Genomic DNA, 20,894 nt, shown 5'->3' with positions numbered 1-20,894 from the left:
GTGTACCCCTGCCTGGCTGGGGTGAATTGGATGAAAACGTTCATCTTTCATGAGAAGATATAGGGGCCTCATTCGACAGAGTGTCGGGGCCTTCTATATCGGGAGGGGTCGTCTATAGTATAATCCATCAAAAACTCTCTGATTTCTCGACTGGATGAACTGCCGAATGGAAGGCAGCTGCAAATCTCTGCGAATGGCTTCATTCCGCACGAACCAAGAAGCATTCACAATCATCCTTATTAGCTTGTTTTGTAACCTTTCCAGAATGGAAATGTTGGACGGAGCCGCTTGTCCCCAGACGCCTGAAGCATACATGATGACTGACTTGAACATCGTATTTGACGCACATTATGTGCGGGTTCCAAGTGAGCCTACGGTCTATTAGAAGGCCGAGGTACTTTACCCGCGCTTGCCAGTTAATCTCCCTTCCAGAGATTTTCACTTTTCTGGCCGGAGAAGATTTCAGTCTTCCTATGGTTATTGCCTGAGTCTTATCCGGGTTCACTCGGATCTTCCAATCAAGGTACCAGCGCTCGAGGTCGTCCAATGCACGTTGCATATAGACGACACCGAGCTCCCGACCCATGGAAGATGAGAGGAGAGCCGTGTCATCGGCGTAAAGAGATATCTTCACACGCTCGGGCCTCGGAAGGTCACTGGTGTAAAGTGAGTACAACGGAGGAGAGAGCACGGCCCCCTGTGGCACTCCAGCAAGGATATCTCTGTTGTCAGACAGAGATCCCTCTACTCTAAACTGAAATGTCCTGTCTTTCAGGAAGGACCCGATCCACGAGGCCCCGAGGTAGGTCGAAAGCGTTCAATTTATGCAGAAGACCTTCGTGCCAAACACGGTCGAAGGCCTTCGAGATGTCTAATAGGACAATATGCACTTTTTTATTTGTGTTCAACTCGCGGATGGTGTTTTCGACCAGCCTTAGAGCCTGTAACTCAGTGGAGTGGTCTCTCCTGAAGCCAAATTGTTCATCAGGCAGAACATTTCGGTCCTCAACTTCTTCGTTGAGCCTTTGGAGAACAGCCAGCCAGCTTAGCCGCCGAAGAGAGTAGACTTATCGGGCGATAGTTCTGTGGGAACAGCGACCCTGTTTTGGGATCATCATGCATGCTTCCACCTACTGGGGAAGTGTCTGAGGGCTAACGAACTATTGATTATATTCAGTAAGCACTCAACGCAGTTGTCCGGGAGCCTCTTCAACAACTTATTAGTTATTGAGTCGACCTCCGGTGAACTACAGTGCTGGTATTCGACTACGGTTTTATATTATTATAGGTGGGCGTGGCTTGGTTTCTCCTAATTGGATTACCTGACTTTGTTTGTGTACAATTAAGGAGAGTTGGCCATAGTTTATTAATGTCCATTACCGTTTCTTTTCATATTATCCCTGTGTTTTTGAATTTCTGTTGACAAGGACAAACTGACAAATCAGCTGTAGCTGAATATGCTGTCAAAAAGAAGACACATGTTCTTGTAAACGATGATTGGGATCAAGGACACAATATGGCGCTAATTGACAGAGTATTTCCAACAGATATAACCGCCCTCATCGCTCATTGTTTATCATCAACTTATTTCCAGTGAGATGGTGTTTTTTTACGAACAACCGGATGGTACCGCAATGGATAGATAGTCCAGATGGCAAGATGGTGAAGAGACATCAAACAATTTTCTGTTATATCTAAACTCTCTCGACTCAAAAATCCAGTTCACAATGGAACGAGGAACTCAAGGAGACTGCAGCCATCTTGGATGTTCTTGTGAACAGACGTGACGATGATACATTGGGCCACAGAGCGTACAGGAAACCAGCACACACAGACAGGTACCTGAAACAAAAACTCTAACTACCAGCTTTGTAGCTGGTAGTTAGTTTTTGTTCAGGTAAAATAATTAAAACGTTGATTGAGAGAGCACGACGTGTCTGTAAACCTGAGAGTCTTCCTAAGGCCCTCCATCTCCTGAAAAATGCCCTTAAAGGAATGGGTACAGCGAAGAACTTAAGCGGGTCGTATGACCCAGAAGAGAGAACGCCTAAGAAACCCCAGTTAGGACGGTCAAAGAAAAAGCTTTCCTATGTTAAAAATTTTATTAACCGGATCGGGAGAATATTAGAAAAACGCGACGTGAAACCAATATTTAGGCCCATGATAACTATCAGAGAAAGACTAAGGTCAGATAAGGACCCCAAAGATCCTTTACCAACACCCGGATTCCTTCTAGTTGCGGGTTGGTCTATATGTGTATACGTGTATATAGAGTGTTTATTAATATGCGACAAAAATTTGAGGGACTATACGGAGCGAAAAAGAATTTTGACAATAACAATTTATTACCAAAAATTACATGTTGTTTCTTAATCTACAAGAACTGTTGAAAATGACCACCCCACGCTCGTATGCAAGAATCCAATCTTCTCTTTCAAAAACACCAGGATCAATTCTGATTGCGTTATACCAAACAATTATCCGATTTCTCAAATCTTCCACATCATCCACTAGAGTAGTATAAACTAATGACTTTTGGTGGCGCCATAGGAAATAATCCAGGGGGTTTAAGTCTGGTGATCGAGCAGGCCATAAGTGAGGGCCACCTCGACCAATCCAGCGATCTCCTTATATTACTGTTAAAAACTCTCGAGCCAATATGCTTAAGTGCGCTGGTGCACCATCGTGCATAAACCGCACTGCATTTCTTGTAACCAGAATCTGGGGTAGCGAGTACCCTATATCTTCTTCTATAATGGCCAGCACAGTCTCTTCTACTTCTACCGTTCTTACTGTCATTGGCCATCCTGGTGTTCCATTTCGCTTCAAAGCTCCTGTTTCACTAAGTCGTTGATGTATACTTTGGAAGGTTTTTTTATCAGGCACGTTACGATTAGGAAATCGTTCATTGTACAACCGCCTAGCTACCAATGAATTGCCATGAGCAATGCATGTCAGCCATCTCTGTGTTACTATAGCCATTCATGATAGAGGACTTCACTAACAAGACTTCAAATATTAAACACAGAAAATGCACGTCAAATAGACAAAGTCAATCAGTTTCAACCTATTCGACACATACAAATGATCACTTTCAAGACATACTATTCAAATACACTGTCTGCAGCTTTTTGTAGTAATCGGAATGTTGTTGATAGATACCAACGGAATTGTTAGATTTTTTATTACTTGGTAGGTCCAGTGTAGTACGCTATACTCTTATTTCGGCTACGTTAATAATTTCAAAATTGCCAAAATTATTGTCGAAATTCTTTTTGGCCCCGTATCTTCGAAACAAAGCGCCCTATCAAAAATCATCAATGGACAAAATATCCTAAGAATATTCCAACGAATAGTCCCTTAGTTTTTTGCCGCATGTGTAATAAACACCCTGTATATGTGTAGTTTTATTGTTAATGTCCAAATGTGAGTCGTAACTGTTGTAGTGTGAGATTTTTTCTTATGTACTGTATGTATATATTTTATATTTTCTATATGACGTATCTTCTGAACACATTTTGATGTTCCACTAGGTCATTCTACGCATTGATCGCACCAATTTAGGAAAGAAATTTTTATTCTGTGGGAGGCTTCCTTAACCAAAGCAAATTCAAATCCAAGATAGAGTGGATGTAAACATTGACATGCCCTACGCACGTGATATTGAAAATCCCAAGAATTGGCCAGGGTCGTATACAGAACCAACATCTTGTTGATCGCAAATGCTATATCATACTTAGGAAAACTTTTTTATAATAACGAGTGAAATGCACAAGTTTTGCAGTTTAACGGGAAAAATGCAGATAATATGTGTAATATAAAAAGATTTTCATTGGATTTTTCACAGCGCACTCAAGCATTATATGAAAAGAGACGTAATTATTTCTTTATTGATAATTTTTATTTTATGTAAAATCAAAAGGAATATCAATCAAAATTATTCAACTGGATGAATTTGTCTCTTCATCAGTAGTGTCATCCTCACCAATCTGAATTATCAGTGGCTCGATTTGTGTCTCTATTATGTTATCAACCTTCCACATCTTTGTCTCGACTTCCGATATCACATGACGAACACACTTCTCCAATTTCTCCGCTGTGACTCTTTTCAAAGCCTCATCAAAAAGTACTTTGAGATCTGCAAATTTGAACGTGGTGTTATGCTGAGCTACAAAATTCTTCACATCCGCTCATATTAACTCGATGGGATTGAGCTCGCAGTGGTATGGAGGCAGGCGAAGGACAATTTTGTTTTGGCCTGATGCCATCTCATCGACTATATATTTTGGTATTCTTGACAATTTTTAGTAGCTGTACTCTTAGCATTGAGTCTTCAGAGCTAATATTCTTTGATCGCAGACTATTCTGGATTTCAACCTTCTTTGAAGACGTTGTCGGAATCTTCTCTAACCGTCGCAAATGATAAGGTGCATTGTCCATTACAATCACAGCATTATCCTCCAGATGGGGTAGAACTTTGGAAAACTACTGTTCGAAAGATTCGCCGTTTATTTCTTCGTGATAATCTCCAGTTTTCTTCGACTCGAAACACCACAGCCCTTCAGCAACAAACCCATTCTCATTGCCGATGTGACAAATAATAAGGCATTTTCCTTTACCTGAAATTATGAATAGGTATGTAAGTAAATGAAACATATACTCGGGTTACTTTTTATATATTGAGATTGAGACACGTCTTAATATAAATATAAGTTTACCTGATGGATTTGTTAATCCGGTGGATAGTCCATCTAGAAAGGCCCTCCTAGATGAGGTCACAGTTTCATCGATCCATACTTTAGGGGTAGTATGACCAGCATTAACCCAGGTTTCATCCATATAATAAATTGTTCTCTGTTGTTCCCTATAATATTTAATTTTGAACAAATACTCTCTCCTCCATAACACATTTTCCTCTCTATCCAATAATAAACTATTACGCCCTTGTTTTTTCCATACAAAATTCAAATGTTTCAATACTTTATGGAATGTTGACCGCTTAAAACTTGGCAATGAAACATCTTCATTTATTTCTGTGAGTACTTTGTCTATCGTGGGTATTTCATTTTTGAAAAAGTACTCATGCACTTTCCTCCTGATTACATGTTTATCAGCATCATCTATTAATTTTATAATGGTTTGACGATTCTGATTTGTATTCGGTTTGGAAAATATATGATTTTGTTTATATTCCCGTAAAACATTGTAAATCGAAGCGCAACACACTCCAATTTTATCGGAAACTTTCGATACGACTTCGTCGACAGTCAATGTCTCAATTTCTTCCATCTCTTTCTTGAACACATTTAAAATCACTTCTTTCATCTCAACACTCAAATGTCTTTTTCTGGATAGTTTCCTGGCTGGATTCAGTGGATAGCTCACAGTATCATCAGCAGTGTCTGTACTGGACATCTTGGAAAACAATTTATAACAATATACTATAACGCACGCCACACAAAAGACTGATTACAACCCTGTGCTGGTACCGAACTCGTACCAAGAAGGCGAATTCACCAGTGAACGCTGCCCTTTCCATCTGACACTGGGCGATTACATGAACATCACGCTTCGGTTTTGTTTTGTTTTACTCTATCTTGGATTTGGATAGTCTTTAGGTATAAGCGAAAAATTACGAAAATTTCGAGGTTTTATACTCCTAAAAGTTGTCCCCATGAAAATTTTGTTGGATTCGCATAGTTTCCCACTATTGGGGTGACAAGACGCCAATTAAAATTTAGAAACATAATACCTGACCTTTTAATAATAATAATAATAATAAATATACTTTATTGTCTGAAGATACAATAATCTTATCAACAAAGTGTAGACATTCATAAAACTTGATATATCATGGTTCACATGATATTGTCAATAAAATATAGGACTATCAATTAATTTAATTTTCAATTGGTTGTAACTAGTATTACGATAAATAAATTAAATAACACATATAACATACTGAGCTGATGTTAGACGTCAGTGTGTTCATAGAATCTAGATTGATTAGACTACTGTTGGAAATGAAACAATTTTGACTTCTTCAAATTTCTCAGAAGGATCAGAAGACTTCATTCCAAAACAAATTTAAATACACTATCAGTCAGGAAAACAACCTTGGCAATTGCTTAAAATACTTTATTTAAAACAATAACTGGTAACAACCATAAAACATCATTTCACAATATAAAATACTCTTGGATAAAACTCAAAATACTCTTAAGCCTAGATTTCAAATAAATTACTCCTACTACAGCATTGTGCAATACTTTCATGAAAAGAAGCAGTTCAAAAAAAAAGAAAATTAATACTACCGTTCGAAAAGTACATTGAGTTATGAGTAAGCATAATTTTGAAAAAGTTTTTGATTGGGTGGTTTTCCAGGACGTAAGGATCAAAACAAAAGCCAATTTCGATACACAGCGCAAATATCCCAAATCAGGTAAGCAAGCACTTAGTAAGTACATAAATATTACAAGATATAACAACCGATACAGATTTTTGTGTTTTATTATTTGGTATATTGACTACTTTTGACCCGCTGATGATTACTGTGGAACTTGTATATGCAGAAAGATGCGAAATAATAATTGGCATTGTCGAATCCACCTAATCAACAAATAGCAATAATATTAATACGATCTTATTGCTGGAGGCACCGTTGAGCATTCTTTTTTATCCAATGTTTCGTCGATGACCGCTCTGTAAGTGATGGAGACTTTTCCCGTTTTCTCGTCAATTGTCGTCAATGTGTGCTTTCTCCAGTGATCCTTCAGAGATTTCTGGAAAAAATTCCAAATAATAAAAATAATCTTTATTGGTTTCAAAGACCCTAAAGGTAATTATGTTAATAATGATAATTTTATTAGTCTCGAGAAACACACAGTTTTTAGACACGTCAATACATTTTCTAAAATAGGTTTTAGAGGATAAGATTCGTCAATATAGTTTCTAAAGAATGCTTGTAGATAAATTAGAGTTACAAAAAAATACAAGTTAACAAGACAAAATTCCAATTGTATAAAAATTGACTAAAATGTAAAGCCATTAGCTTTACAAATTATAAATCACATATCTAACATATTATATATAATCAAAGTTGAGTAAAAGTTCGGGAGGTGACCACAAGCGTCTCTTTCTTCTTGAATAACTTCGAAAAATTTATCAATTTCATATAAAGGATGTTTGGTTAATATTTTCTTCAATAAGTTTTTGAATCTTCTGAATCGCAAGTTACGAAATTCGACAGATAAGGCATTGTATAGCTTAATTCCTATATTATCTGTTCTTTTCAACCTATTAGCTGTAGGAACAAGGTTTGATTTATTTCGTGTATCATGTTGGTGTATATCCTTGTGACCAACTTTATTCATCAAGTTTTGTTGAACAAGAAGCAGATTTTCATAGACAATAACTGAGTATATGGTCATTATTTTAAGTTTTGCAAATATTGATCGACACTTTTCATCATAATTGGCAGAGATTATGCTTCTTACTGCAGATTTTTGAATGACAAATATTCTATTAAGATGTACCTTTGATGCATTATTCCAATTGATTATACCATACCTAAGGACTGAATGAAAAAGTGAATGATATATGGCAAGTGCCGGACTTTGATTTACTATTTTTTTAATTCTTCTGATAGCAAAAACCGTCTTGCTAAGTTTACTACACATGCTATTTATATGGTCTAACCATATCAGGTTGGAATCTATTTGTACTTCTATTTGTTATCTCGATTTAAGCAAATTGTTTCAAAAGTTAGAGTTTCTGTTTTTTGTTCATTGAGAATCAAGTCATTTGGTGTGAACCATGATCGATCTTTCTCTAATATGTCAGTATGAATCATATGAGGATCATCTATTTTACCTATTTTTTTTGCTCAGGGTTGCATCATCTGCATACAATATAGTTTCTATGTCTGACGAGTTCATCACGTGAGGCAGGTCGTGATATAGATTAGAAACAGAAGTGGCCCCAATATTGACCCTTGTGGCACTCTTCTTAATATTTTTCTTTTTTCACTTTTGGTTTTTCCTAGATCAACAATTTGATATCTTTCGTTAAGGTATGACTTCATGTCCAAGCAAACACCTCTCACTTAGAAGAAATCTAATTTGGCCAATAAAATCGAGTCATTTACAGAATCGAATGCTGAAGTAAGGTCTGTAAAAACGCTCACATATTTTTCTTGGTTAGCAAAGGCGTCTTTTATAATATTTGTGAGAAAGTGTATTGCATCAGACGTCGATTTTCCTTTCCGAAATCCAAATTGATGAAGACTCACAAGATTATTTATATCTAAATATTTTACTAGATGTTCGTAAATTATGTGTTCGAAAATCTTCAAAAAGGTTGGCAGTACTGCTATCTGTCGAAAAATTTTTGGTTCGGATGGAATGCCTTTTTTATGAATTGGCAGGATTCTACCAATTTTTAATTGCTGAGGGAAGTAAGTAGTTTTCACTTAGACAAGTATTGATAATATCTGTTAACGGTTGAGTTATACATTCAATGGAACTCTTTATGACTAAAACATTCACACCGTTTATATTTACAGTTTTTTTATTTTTTAACTTAGTTATGATTATTCCCACCTCATCTGTCATTACAGGCCTAAAGAACATCGACTTATTTGTGTTCATTTTTATATCCGTAAAAGCAATAGGGTCAACATCAGATTTTGGATAGTGCAATAGAGTTGTGTTTATGTTATTGATGAAGAAGTCATTAATCTGGTTAGCTGTTAGATTTTCTGGTTCATTTAAGATTTTGTTTTTACAACCTGTTTCGGAGTTAATGATTTGCCACACAGTTTTGCTGTAATTATCTGTTTTGCTTAATATACTGTGGCAATGTGCTTTTTTAGCCTCCAATAGTGACTCTTGATATTGTTGTTTATAAGTTTTATAGATGTTTTTTATGTTCTTCAGAAGGATTTTGCCTTTATATATTATATGCAAGCATTTAAATATCTTTTGAGGCTGTAACCTCAAGACTTATCCATTTTGATGCTCTCTTTGATTCAAATCTTACTTTCGTGAGTGGAAAGCTAATGTTATAATAAAACATGACATAATAAAAATACATTCAAAGTTAATGAATTTTTCTTTAGCATCATGACTTGTATATACACTGGACCAATCTTCTTTTCGCAGATATGACTTTGTGTTTCTATATTATTGGTTGTATACTTTCTCAATAGTTTACTTTCACTGTGTTTACTCGGTATAAAACAAGTCAAAAGAAAATTAAACACGAATAAGGCAAACAATACATGTACTTTGAAATGCTCTTAGGGGCAAACAGAGTTCACTACGAATATAAGAACTCGCCCATTATATAATACAAGTTAACCAGTAAGTATGTTTTCAGCGTTTTTCTGAATTTGAAGTAAGATACCTCCTGATCGATTTTTGTCAATAAGTAGTTGTAAACCCTAACTCCATTGGAAATAGGGCCATACAGGCATATATTCAACTGACGTTGTGGTGTGTAAAGATGATGACTGAATCTTGTTGGGTAATTGTGGATGTCATTATGACAGGGAATTTTGTTTCTGTTTTTATGTATATAACAGGAAACTTCCAATATATATAAGCAGAAAAGTGAGAGTTATATTCAATTTTTCAAAAAGAGGTGATTCTCTCTGATTTTTATTTAACATTGCACGTATGCATTTTTTTTGTACTAGACATAGTTTTAGTGTTGAAGACGACATTCCCCATAACATATTTCCCCAAAATAATAGTTTCTTAGTACATTTATATTCACTACTCTCTGAAGACATCTGATATGGTAAAGCTTACTGTTATATTTTTTTATTGTTTCACTTATGTGTGATTCCCAATCAAGTGTATTACTCATAGTTACACCTAGAAATTTAATGGTGTGGCACTTCTCTAGAATAAATATACCTAAAGATAATGAGATCACGATACATAAAAAAATATATTAAATTGATGGACGTAGCCGTTACTACTTGGTAGGAGATCATAATGAAAAGAGAAATGAAAGTTTTTTACCACTTTTAATTGTAACTAACGTTACTGCAGTTTGGTCCTATATGGACATTCTCAAACTAATGCAATAAACTCTTTTATTTAATGTCCATATAGGACGAAACTGCAGTAAAGTTAGTTACAATTAAAAGTGATAAAAAATAAAGACATTTTCATTTCTCTTTTCAAAAAATTCAATGTTGACTTATACGACAAAAAGACATCAGGGGTACCGCAGGGATCCCATATGGGCCCACTGCTGTTCAACTTGTTTGTATCGGACATAGAGTTTGTTTTCAAATATTCAGAATTTCTTATGTTTGCTGATGATCTCAAACTTTATCGAGCAATTACTTGCCAGGAAGATTCTTGCCAGGAAGATTAGTTCAAAAAGATCTGGAACTTTTTTCCATGTGGTGTAGAAATAATTTGTTGAAAGGTAAACATTGATAAGTGTCAAATCATTACGTTTGTTAAAATTAGAAGTCCAATATTCTTCGAATATACATTGAATAATATAGCTCTTAAAACAGGAACATTTATTCGCGATCTGGGAGTTAAATTTGATAGCGAAATTAATTTTAATCTTGAAGTATCAGAAATTGTGGCAAACAGTCTCAAAATGCTGGGTTTTGTGTTGACAATTTCTATTTATTTTTCAATTAAAACAAAAAAGATTTTATATTGTGCTTTCGTAAGATCCTTTCTTGAATATTGTTCGGTTATATGGGACCCCTACTATAATGTAAATATCGATTTGATTGAGAATGTTCAAAAAACAATCCTTAAAAAATATTGCTTTTCACTTTGGTATTCAATGAAATGAATATGAATACAGTCAACTCTTAACCAAGTTAAATATAAAATCATTGGAAGATAGGAGAATTTCTATCAACTTGAGTTTCCTCTTCAAAGTAATGAATAGTGAGATTAACCTGCCCAGAACTACTTCAACTAGTAACTTTTCTTATATAACAAAAAGATACGAGAAATCCTGACATTTTTCATATAAATTTTTTCCATACCAATTATGCTTTGAATAGTCCGATTCCTCGTATTCTGAAGCTAGGAAATCAATATCATAATAGCTTAGATCTGTTCAACGTATCACTTCAGGTCTTCAAAAATCAATTGAAAAGGCCATATCATTTTCGAAGCTTTTCTTTACCTTACCATTTTCTTTGCAAGTACCAGATTTGTTACATCTTTTTTCTTGCAAGTACCAGAATTGTTTCATCTTTTAGTAATATAGTCACTAGACATAAGGGTTTATTAATATTTTGTATTTCACACTTTGCTAAATGTTTTGTAAAATTGTAAATTGTAATGTAGACATCAGACATGACCATTCAAAAATACTTTGCAGTTCCTCACACTCTGTTAAATATGTTTTTGTAAATTTGCTTTGCCGTTGAATAAATAAATAAATAAAAGATTTGGTTCGAAGCAACATAACATGATTCTAAAGAGTTATCAAGATCACCTCTTTTATTTGTGATGATCATTTCAACTTTTAAACTTATCATTTCAACTTTTTTTTTTAATTATTTAAATACTTGAAAAAGAGGAACGAAATAATGCATTCAACGTTTAAAGGGATTCATTTCTATTTCACTATTTGGCAACATCAGTTATAGCTAATAAAAGACAATGAATGTGTTACCTGCATGAGATAAACAAAGAGTTTCGAGACATTCTGTGACTTATGACATTTTGTGCACCTAACCTATCTTCCTCTATATAAATAAATAACAAAACAAATGTTGTTTATGTGGCTTGTGGAGGAGGTATTGAACTATAATTTATATTTTGCCTTAATTGTTGATTTATAAAGATAATTTTCCTTTTTTAAAGTAGTATATCTAAGTAGCTATAAATTATTTCAACTTGATATAGGTGCTGCTGCCAATATATGAATTAGAAACAAATCCCTTTAAAAATTAAAGCCCAACATTTGAAACATCAATTTGAGTACTTTTCGAAGTGAATTTGAAAAACTCATGAATTAAACTCAACTTTATTTTGTTCAAACTTGCATTTGCTGTGATAACCCAAATTGAGGAACATTCCCCATTAAGTTATTAGTTTTCTACTTTTTCTACTGAATTTAATTGTTGTATTATGCCTTTCATTGGTTTATTTTGATTTTTTTATTGTATTGATTGAATTAGTTTTGAAACCGTGAATAAATAAATGAATATTCTCAATTTATGGTATGCTTTCATGATAATAACATTTTTTGTTGAGTTTATTGCAAATTGAGAGACCCATTGCTTATTGTAATAGAGAATCTTCCTTTGATTGGGCCATTTTTTGTTTGGACACAGACTGCATCACACAGATTCTCCCATTTATCTTTTTTATTTCAGAACACACTTATAATAATAAATCATTATTGTCACTAACCTTTTGTTGCCCCTCCAAAGGTTTGCTATAGTCATACTCATCGATCCTCGTCTTGTAATCCTCCCTAGCGTGCGCCCCTCTGGATTCCTTGCGATTCTCAGCAGCCACGATCGTCTGACAAGCGTTCAACATCAAATTTTGCAACTCCAAAGTTTCTACCAGATCGGAATTCCATATCAAGCTGCTGTCGGCCACGCGGATATCCTTGAGTTTTCCGTAGATGTCGCTCATTTTGATGACGCCTTCCTTGAGCGTGTCTTCTGTCCTGAACACAGCTGCGTGCGTCTGCATGGTTTTCTGCATTTGCAACCTCAGGTCGGCAGTCGGGATGGCCCCTTTGGCGAACCTGCACCAGTCCAAGTTGGCCACAGATTCCTCACCGGCATTCTGTAAAAGATAGATAGTTTATTTCCAATAGAAAATCCTCAACTTTACTAAAAAATATACTTTGAAATTACTGTATATATAAATAAAATATCAATTCATCTTTACATGGAAGTTATTTGAGAAAAACTATTATTTGAGAGTTTTTATTAACGCATTAGAAACTGAAACAATGGTTTTTAGAATTTTTGTCTGTCTGTGCTTTTGTGCGTGCTAATCTCACAAATAACAACATACCCCGTAAAGCCATATAGAGAGAGAGAGAGAGAAAGAACTTCATTGTCGAAAGAACAGAATTCTTGTTAACAAAGTTTAGAAATACATTTATGTATGTACACATATATCTATATATACACACACACACACACATATACATATGCAACACAAAGGGATCAATCCAAAATTAAGTAAACACCTTAAAATAATAAAACCAAGTAAAATAATATAAAGTGCGTATACAAGTGATTGCAATGTTAGTCAAAATCTTCATTATAATATTCGTCTAAAGTATAAAAAGCTTTATTTAGCAAAAAACATTTTACAGCACTTCGAAAATTTTTATATGAAGAAGTGGAGCGAAGATATACTGGCAAATGATTGAACATTTTCCTGGCATTGTTTATTATGCATTTTATTATTAATGCGCTTTTAGGAATGGGTAGTGCTATTAAGTGACTATTATGCCTAGTATTATAAGAGTTTGTTGAATCACTGGTAGTATTAAATTTTTTGTGCATCATACACACACTTTCAAGGATAAAAATGCATGTCAGAGTCAAGATTTTTTGATCAATAAACAGGGGTTTACAGCAATCTCTCGGTTTTGCCTTACAAATATATCTAACCGCTCTCTTTTGTAAGATAAACACAGACTGTAACAAGAACTGAGAAGCATTACCTCTGAAGCAAATTCCATATCTTAGGCGGGATTCTATTACCGCAAAATAGACTGTTCTTGCAGCTTGCAAGTTGAGTTCTTTGGTAATAACCCTTAAAACATAGCATCCCGAAGCCATCCTATTACATAGATTAGAGATGTGGATATCAAAGGATAGATTATTATCTACATGCGAACCCAAGAATTTACTTGATGAGACGGAGCTAATCAAAGTATTCCCTAGAAAAATTTCATTTAATATACATTTAAAGGTTAGTATGCAGGTTTTTGTGGTATTGAATGCCAGTCTGTTAGCATCACACCACTTTTTAACGATGTCTAGATCAACCGATATATTATTATATAGTTCAGTATTGTCTTTTGAGTGCCAAACAATAGTAGTGTCATCAGCAAATAGAGTTATTTTTCCTTTCGTATTGATGAGAGATAGGTCATTTATGAAGAGCAGGAACAGTAGTGGACCGAGTACTGAACCTTGCGGAACCCCACAAGATACCAACAGAGGTTCAGATCTCTTATTATTAACTAATACAGACTGGGTGCGATCTGACAAATAAGAATGAAACCATTTCAACGCTACATCTCTGAAACCATACATTTCCAATTTATTCAGTCGAATGCCTTAGCAAGGTCACAAAACACAGCAGCAAAACTCATTGATACTGAAATATATTTTTTCTAGAACTGAGAACATAGCATCATTGGTGCTCCTTGATTCTTGAAAACCAAATTGGCAATTACTAAGTGAGTGGTTAGTATTGAGAAATTAGATCATTCTTTTCGTCACCAATTTTTCTATAAGCTTTGCAAGAGTTGGCAAAAGTGAAATGGGTCTAAGGTTTGTAACCAACTCACAATCTCCGCCTTTAGATAAGGGGTTAATTATTGCGAACTTCAAACATTTTGGAAATATTCCGCTCGAGAATGAAAAATTGATGGCTTCTGCCAAGCTTCAAGACTTAAATGATGTGATACTTGTAAAAAAAGAATAACTTGTTCACAACGTTTTCTTTTACAATTAAATTGTTCTTGAAATTTGTTTGAAGGTGGTTGACAATGTTTAATGGTGAATTTCATTAGTTTGGACTTCCATTGTCTAATAATAATAATAATTCAGGGTATGCTTCAATTTAATTAAAAAGAAAAACCATCAGTATAAAGTAGGAATAAAAACATCTTAATATAAATCGAAGTTAACAGCAATCCATATACTCCTGAATTGAATATAGTTCCAAGTCTATAAGAAAAGTTTTAACGCTCTCACCGGATTCGATATTTTATAGTAATTTATTGAAAAACTCAATTGATACATATAAAGGATGCTTTTCGGTTAGTGTTAGTCGATGAATAGGGAAACATATTTGCATTCCGCAGTGGGTAAGTATGATTTGATCCCGCTTCCAAGAACTTATTTTTATGTTTGAATAAGTACTCTACATATAAATAAATGTACAGTGCCTGTAATGTCATTATATAATTACTTTTGAATTTGCCCCAACAAGATTGGCGGTACTTCAGTTTGAACATAGTAATTCCAAATTTGATATGCCACTACAAGATCCCCAGAATAGTGTAGCAAATTTTGCGGAAGACTCAAAATTTGCTGCATATATGACTTTTTTTTTTTGTTAAGATAACTACTAATAATCCTTATCTGTAGCAGATTTGATTCAACTTTTTTCCTAAATTTATAATGTGGGTATGCCAGTGAAGATGCTCATTGATGTGTATACTTAAAGATTTTGTTGAGGTTTGTACTTTCATTTGATTATTTGCTAAATGAAGAGTTGTTGGTGACTCAATCCTTTGTTGAAGGGTTCTAAATAAATTACCTGGGTTTTGTCGGTGTTAAGAATAAGGCCAGTTTTAGAAAATCAGTGCTGTATTTTTTCAACTAAATGGGATAATTTGGTAATTGAATTTCGATAGTTGCAGTTAGGAACTAGTAAATTTGTGTCATCGACATAATAAGTAATAGTAGCCCCCTCGTTATTTAAAATATCTAAGATGTCTTTCATGAAAATCACTAATAGACTAATAGACCTGCTACACTTCACTGTGAAATGCCTATGAATTTTCCCTGATATCAGACTTAAATATCTGTCCACTTTTTATAACTTTCGTTCTTTGTTGAGGATTTGATAAATATGACTCGAATATGATATAAAATGATTTGAAATCTCTCAAAGAATCGATAAAATTGAAATTAATAGCTGAACATAACAATCATATTGAGCAAAAAAAAAACCTGAAATGAAATTACAATAAAATAAAATGCAGTCATCACCCGAAGACTATTGTGGATACTAACAATCGAAACATCGTGAAGTAACCTGACTTGAAATTTTGTCATTTTTATTTATCTTTAACCCTTCAGTTTTCAATTGTTGCTTGTATTTTATTTTATTGCAATTTCATTTCAAGGTATTTTTGCTTAACATAATTGTTATTTTCAGCTAATTGTTTCAATTTTATTGATTCTTTCAGGAATTTCAAATTAGACAAATGGAAGTCCGAAATAATAAAATTTGTGCTTGAAATTGTCCAAAATAGTTCTAAATATTTCACTTCTGTGTTAATTTCTAACCCATCATTCTATGATAAAATATCAATTTGGGCAACATCTATTTTCCTATGTCTTTAAGGTTTTTTTAGTACACTAGAGTGTCAAAAATTCGAACTATTTGAGACTTACAGAGGATGCAGATTTCCAATTTGTTTGGGTTTTCAAACATAACCTAGAAATTCCTAGTTGAACTAAAAATAACAGAATAAATAAAAATAAAAACTGTATGTACTTACATATGTACATACATATTGTACTTTGTATCATTTTCATCTTAAAATTCGAAAAAATGCACTCGTTTTACAAAAAAAATTCACTACATACATATTTACAAATGTAGGTATATATACACAAAAAAATTTATACAAGCAGGAGCTGAGCTTGACTGCATTCAGACTGCACTTTTTACCAAGACATCATTGTCTTTAATGATGTAAAAGCTGTAACGTTTTTTTGTTCAGAGTATAACGCGAACTATTTTATGAAATTACCTGTATACATGTCATATTCGATCACGATCAATTCATTTTCTTTACGGATAGGTGCCACCAACCAACAATGAATTCGAACCTAATATTTATCAATTATAATACCTAGAACATTCCAAGTTCTACCTGTCTCTATTAGATGGCACACGACTTCACTCTTCCGAATCCCAAACTCCGTTTCTGTCCTCTGAAAATATTTTTGAATATTGTGGATAGTTACCAAGGTGATGTGATATGATAAGCGGCTTTGCCTCTCTCTGCCTCAGCAAATTGCGTTTATGCATTATTTCTTAATTGGATTTGTTATGCTGTATGGCTATTGCTTTTTCATCACTTTGTAGATCATTTAATAGTAGGTTTTATACATATTTGGAATAGAAACCTTCCTTTACTGGGGTAAGTTTTTTTTAGTCCATAGTTTTTTTATAATTTCTTTTGCTCTAAAAAAAAAGGGGGAATTGGCCTATTTCCCAATCACGTGAAAATTTATTCCTAATTCTCTCGTAGGGTTTCTTCTGGAGAGTACCAACTCAGCCAGCTGAGAAAAGCTTCCGACTTCAGAATTTGTTAAATAATAAGTTTGATCGACTCCAGTATCCGAATCACCTTCGTCAGCCGGATCACCTAATTGGCAGAATCATATTTCAACATTTCCTGAGAACTCCTCTACTCCATATTCATGTAACAGTGAAACATTTTTTATAAGAGCACTGCTACAAGTTGTCGTCATCTCTATAGGACATTACCAAGAACTCTAAGCACCATCATACATCGAGGGAAATTAAGGCCAGATTTTCGATATTTCCTGATTCATTATTTTTTTATTTGATTACCGATTATTAGATGATATTATTATTTTCTCCTCCGTAACTGATAATGAAAAATTATTGGCACTGATATATTTATCACATGCAATTCATTTAAAATAATTACTTTGAAGAATCAATCTTAATTTTTTTACAGCGAGTCATTAGAAGACTCACACTTGTTACGCTGAACATAGTACTATGAACAGGCGAGTTATATAATATAAATGTTGATCACATCTAACTTAGATTCTCCTAAAGATTTGATTATTTGAATGTTCGAATTATTAAATGATATTTTATTTTAATGTTGTTTTCGTTTTTCAACAGAGATAGTGGAATATTTTATGTAGTCACTGGATAGTCATATAATATGAATTTTGTTTTCCGTGGTTAGCAAAATTCTGAAATACTACTGTTTTAAATCCGGTGGCGCCCGATTCAACATCAAATTTTTTAGTTTCCTCCTATTCACGACCCAAAGAAGCTTCCTAAGTGCTCCGTGCAAGTGTACCTTTTGATAAAAAAAAAGTTACAAAGCTTCAGAATGTGAAGATACTGCGTCGTCTGCTGCGTCTTTTTTGCTGTCACTGCTTTTTTGATTTTCTGGCTTTTGCATTGAAAGAGTTACGATGTCGTTATCATCCAGAATTTCATAGCCCATGTCATTTTTATCAAGATCCAACAATTCCACAGTATCAGTTTCATCACTTAAATAAGACACTCTACAAGTCACACATAATAATTAAAATAAAAATTATGTATGCAATAGGATCCGCAACACGCAACTAAGACTGTTCTCTCACACTGACAAGGCTAAAAATAGACTAGCTCACTGGTGGGAGGTGTAAAGAACTGTTCAAGACAGTCTCCCAAGGTCATTGTTTCGTCACAGCGCCATGCAAAGTACATTCCATATGTTTAAAGCGGACGTTCGGATTTTTGACACTCTACTGTAATCATGCTTTGTCATTTGTTTATGTTCATTTTCAGATTAAACCATCTCATGAAAAAAGTATTTATTAAACTCCATTACATTGTAAAATAAGTATCAATCTAAAAATGTAAAATATAAAATAGGAGGCGGAATATTTATGCAGCACACAACTATATATAGCATAAGATACTGTAGGATATGAAATTGAAATTAGAACTTGTTGCTACCTTATATTATGTTTGAATTTAAAATAAATCGCTACTCACCTCTTTTATACTTCCAATCGCTTCGCCAGGCTTGTTCTCCTCAGCAATGGTGAGGGCACATGCTCTACCGAACACAACTAAATCCAGCAAGGAGTTGGCACCTAATCGATTGGCTCCGTGAACCGAAGAGGATGCCGCCTCGCCACAAGCATACAATCCAGGAACGACTTTGTCTTCATCGTTCACGGTAGTCAAAACCTAAAATGAAAAATTCAACGTCTATATCTTATTTTTCTCTTTCCAGCCTGATATTCAATTACTAGCATTTCTAATTTGCAGAAAGTGAAGTAAAATGTTACTTTTTGTTTCAAAACTCAGATACCTAAATACCAAAAATGTTCTGCTCTTCATTTCATTAAATTACTGGTTGAAAGTCATATCAGTTGTTTTCATTCATCCAGTTCAGTTCTTGTATTAACCATTATTAATATCAAAAATTTTAATAACTTCAAAATAATTTTAAAAATTAATATCTGTACTCCTCTCTGTCTTCACTCTGTCGTCATTCCAAACTCTTTTGTCATTTTCATTCATTTCCTTTTCTCAATTTTCTAGTTACCTAAATTCTTTTGATACATATATTCTGACTCTCATTCAATGTTATTGTTATTCATTCTCTACTACTACTATTTCATTTCTGGTCTCCCATTTCACTTTACTTTCTTTTCAATTCTTCATCGATTAATCTATGTCATCTTTCAATCATATTTATAAATTTAGGTGTTTTTATAGACTTTGCCATACTTTGATGAAAATGCATGATAAATATATTTAAAACTGTTAGTTGTGAGTTTTTACTACATAATAATTCTTCAAGCATTCCTTATGATAAATTTCTCTGTTCCTTTCGCTCTTTTTTCCTCTATCATGTATCTAAGATATATTTCCAATTTGTTTCTTTCATCTTCCCTCTTTCATTTCTTAAACTTTCGTTCCCCTTTCTCCCTCACATGCATCTTAGTTTCTTTATACTCTTTCCCTTTTTAATTTTCTTTATTTTTTTTTCTCCATTTATGTCTTTACTTCATTGTCCCTTCTTAGGGTTTCCTTGGGCTTTTACTCAATATTGCCCTCATACTTGTCATGATCACCCTTGTTTTATTTTTACGCCTCTCACGTCTTATCTTGTCTCTTATTACCCCAATTTTTTTCTCTCTGAATTTCTGCAACAGTGTCTGATGCTCTTTCCTCTTTTACTTCTTCTACTTTCATTCATTTTTCTCCCTCACTTTGTTCACTTTCCTATTTTCACTATCTTTTCTCTCCTCTCTTCTATCTTGCATCTAGAACATTCAATAATTTGTATGCATCCCATTTATCATTGTTTTCCAATTTATCTCAATTTCTTTGCACCCTTCCCTTTTATTATTTTCTCCATTTCCTCCATTTCCATTAATACTTTTTCTTCACTAGATCTTCTTTGGTTTCCCCTAGGCCTGTATTAAAATTTTCTTAAATGTTCCCATACTTCTCAAAATTGCCCTCAAACCATTTCCCACTCTCCCAACTCAAGATTATTTAAAATCTTCCGTTTCAAAATTACTTTCTTCTCTACTACTTTTTGAAATCATTCAATTCTCTTTTATATTTCAATCTTTTTTAATTCTTACCCATCTCACGTATTTCTATCTTGTCTCTTATTATCCCATCAACTGTCTTTCTAAATTTCCTCAACAGTGTTATTTATCCTTGTATATTACTTTTTCTTTTCTCTTCTATATATGTGATGGAATCACGTATTCAAGAAACATGTTATCTCTTTCCACATACTTTATTTTTTCCTCCACTTTTATTTACTGTATTCATTTTATTTCGTCTAATTTACTTACCTGTCCCTTATAATTAGTCGGAACACCTCCCATGTTATAATGAACTGTTGGCAAGACAGGAATAGGCTCCCTAGTGACGTCAACTCCGGCAAATATCATTGCAGTTTCTGAAATACCTGGTAACCTTGTGTGCAGCTGTTCAGCGGGTAAGTGGTGAAGCTGGAGATACACATGATCTTTTTCAGGACCGCATCCACGACCTGAACAAATTACTCAATCAGTACCAGTTAAACGAACGAAGTTCTATATAATAAGAAGATGGATGGAAATTGAAAATCTACAAGATATTTGTGAAAGTTTCAACAATTAT

The 20,894-nt window shown here is 34.0% G+C and overlaps 1 protein-coding gene across 1 annotated transcript in view; it reads right to left on the bottom strand.

Annotated features, from left to right (window-relative positions):
- Window positions 1-6,121: 6,121 nt before the first annotated feature.
- Window positions 6,122-20,894, bottom strand: part of LOC111517422 (succinate dehydrogenase, subunit A (flavoprotein)) — a 31,643-nt gene continuing 16,870 nt past the window's right edge. Inside the window, 4 exon segments of the mRNA XM_023173581.2 lie at window positions 6,122-6,782; window positions 12,411-12,797; window positions 18,756-18,953; window positions 20,585-20,784. Coding sequence (XP_023029349.2) covers window positions 6,633-6,782; window positions 12,411-12,797; window positions 18,756-18,953; window positions 20,585-20,784 — 935 coding nt within the window. The 3' untranslated portion in view covers window positions 6,122-6,632.

This window comes from Leptinotarsa decemlineata, unplaced genomic scaffold (assembly GCF_025532065.1).
Source record: "Leptinotarsa decemlineata unplaced genomic scaffold, Ldec_3_MD MMD2_P_RNA_scaffold_2, whole genome shotgun sequence".
Taxonomy (NCBI): Eukaryota; Metazoa; Arthropoda; class Insecta; order Coleoptera; family Chrysomelidae; genus Leptinotarsa; species Leptinotarsa decemlineata.
Note: the sequence above shows the minus strand (reverse complement) of the source record. Positions and strands in the feature narration are given on the sequence as shown.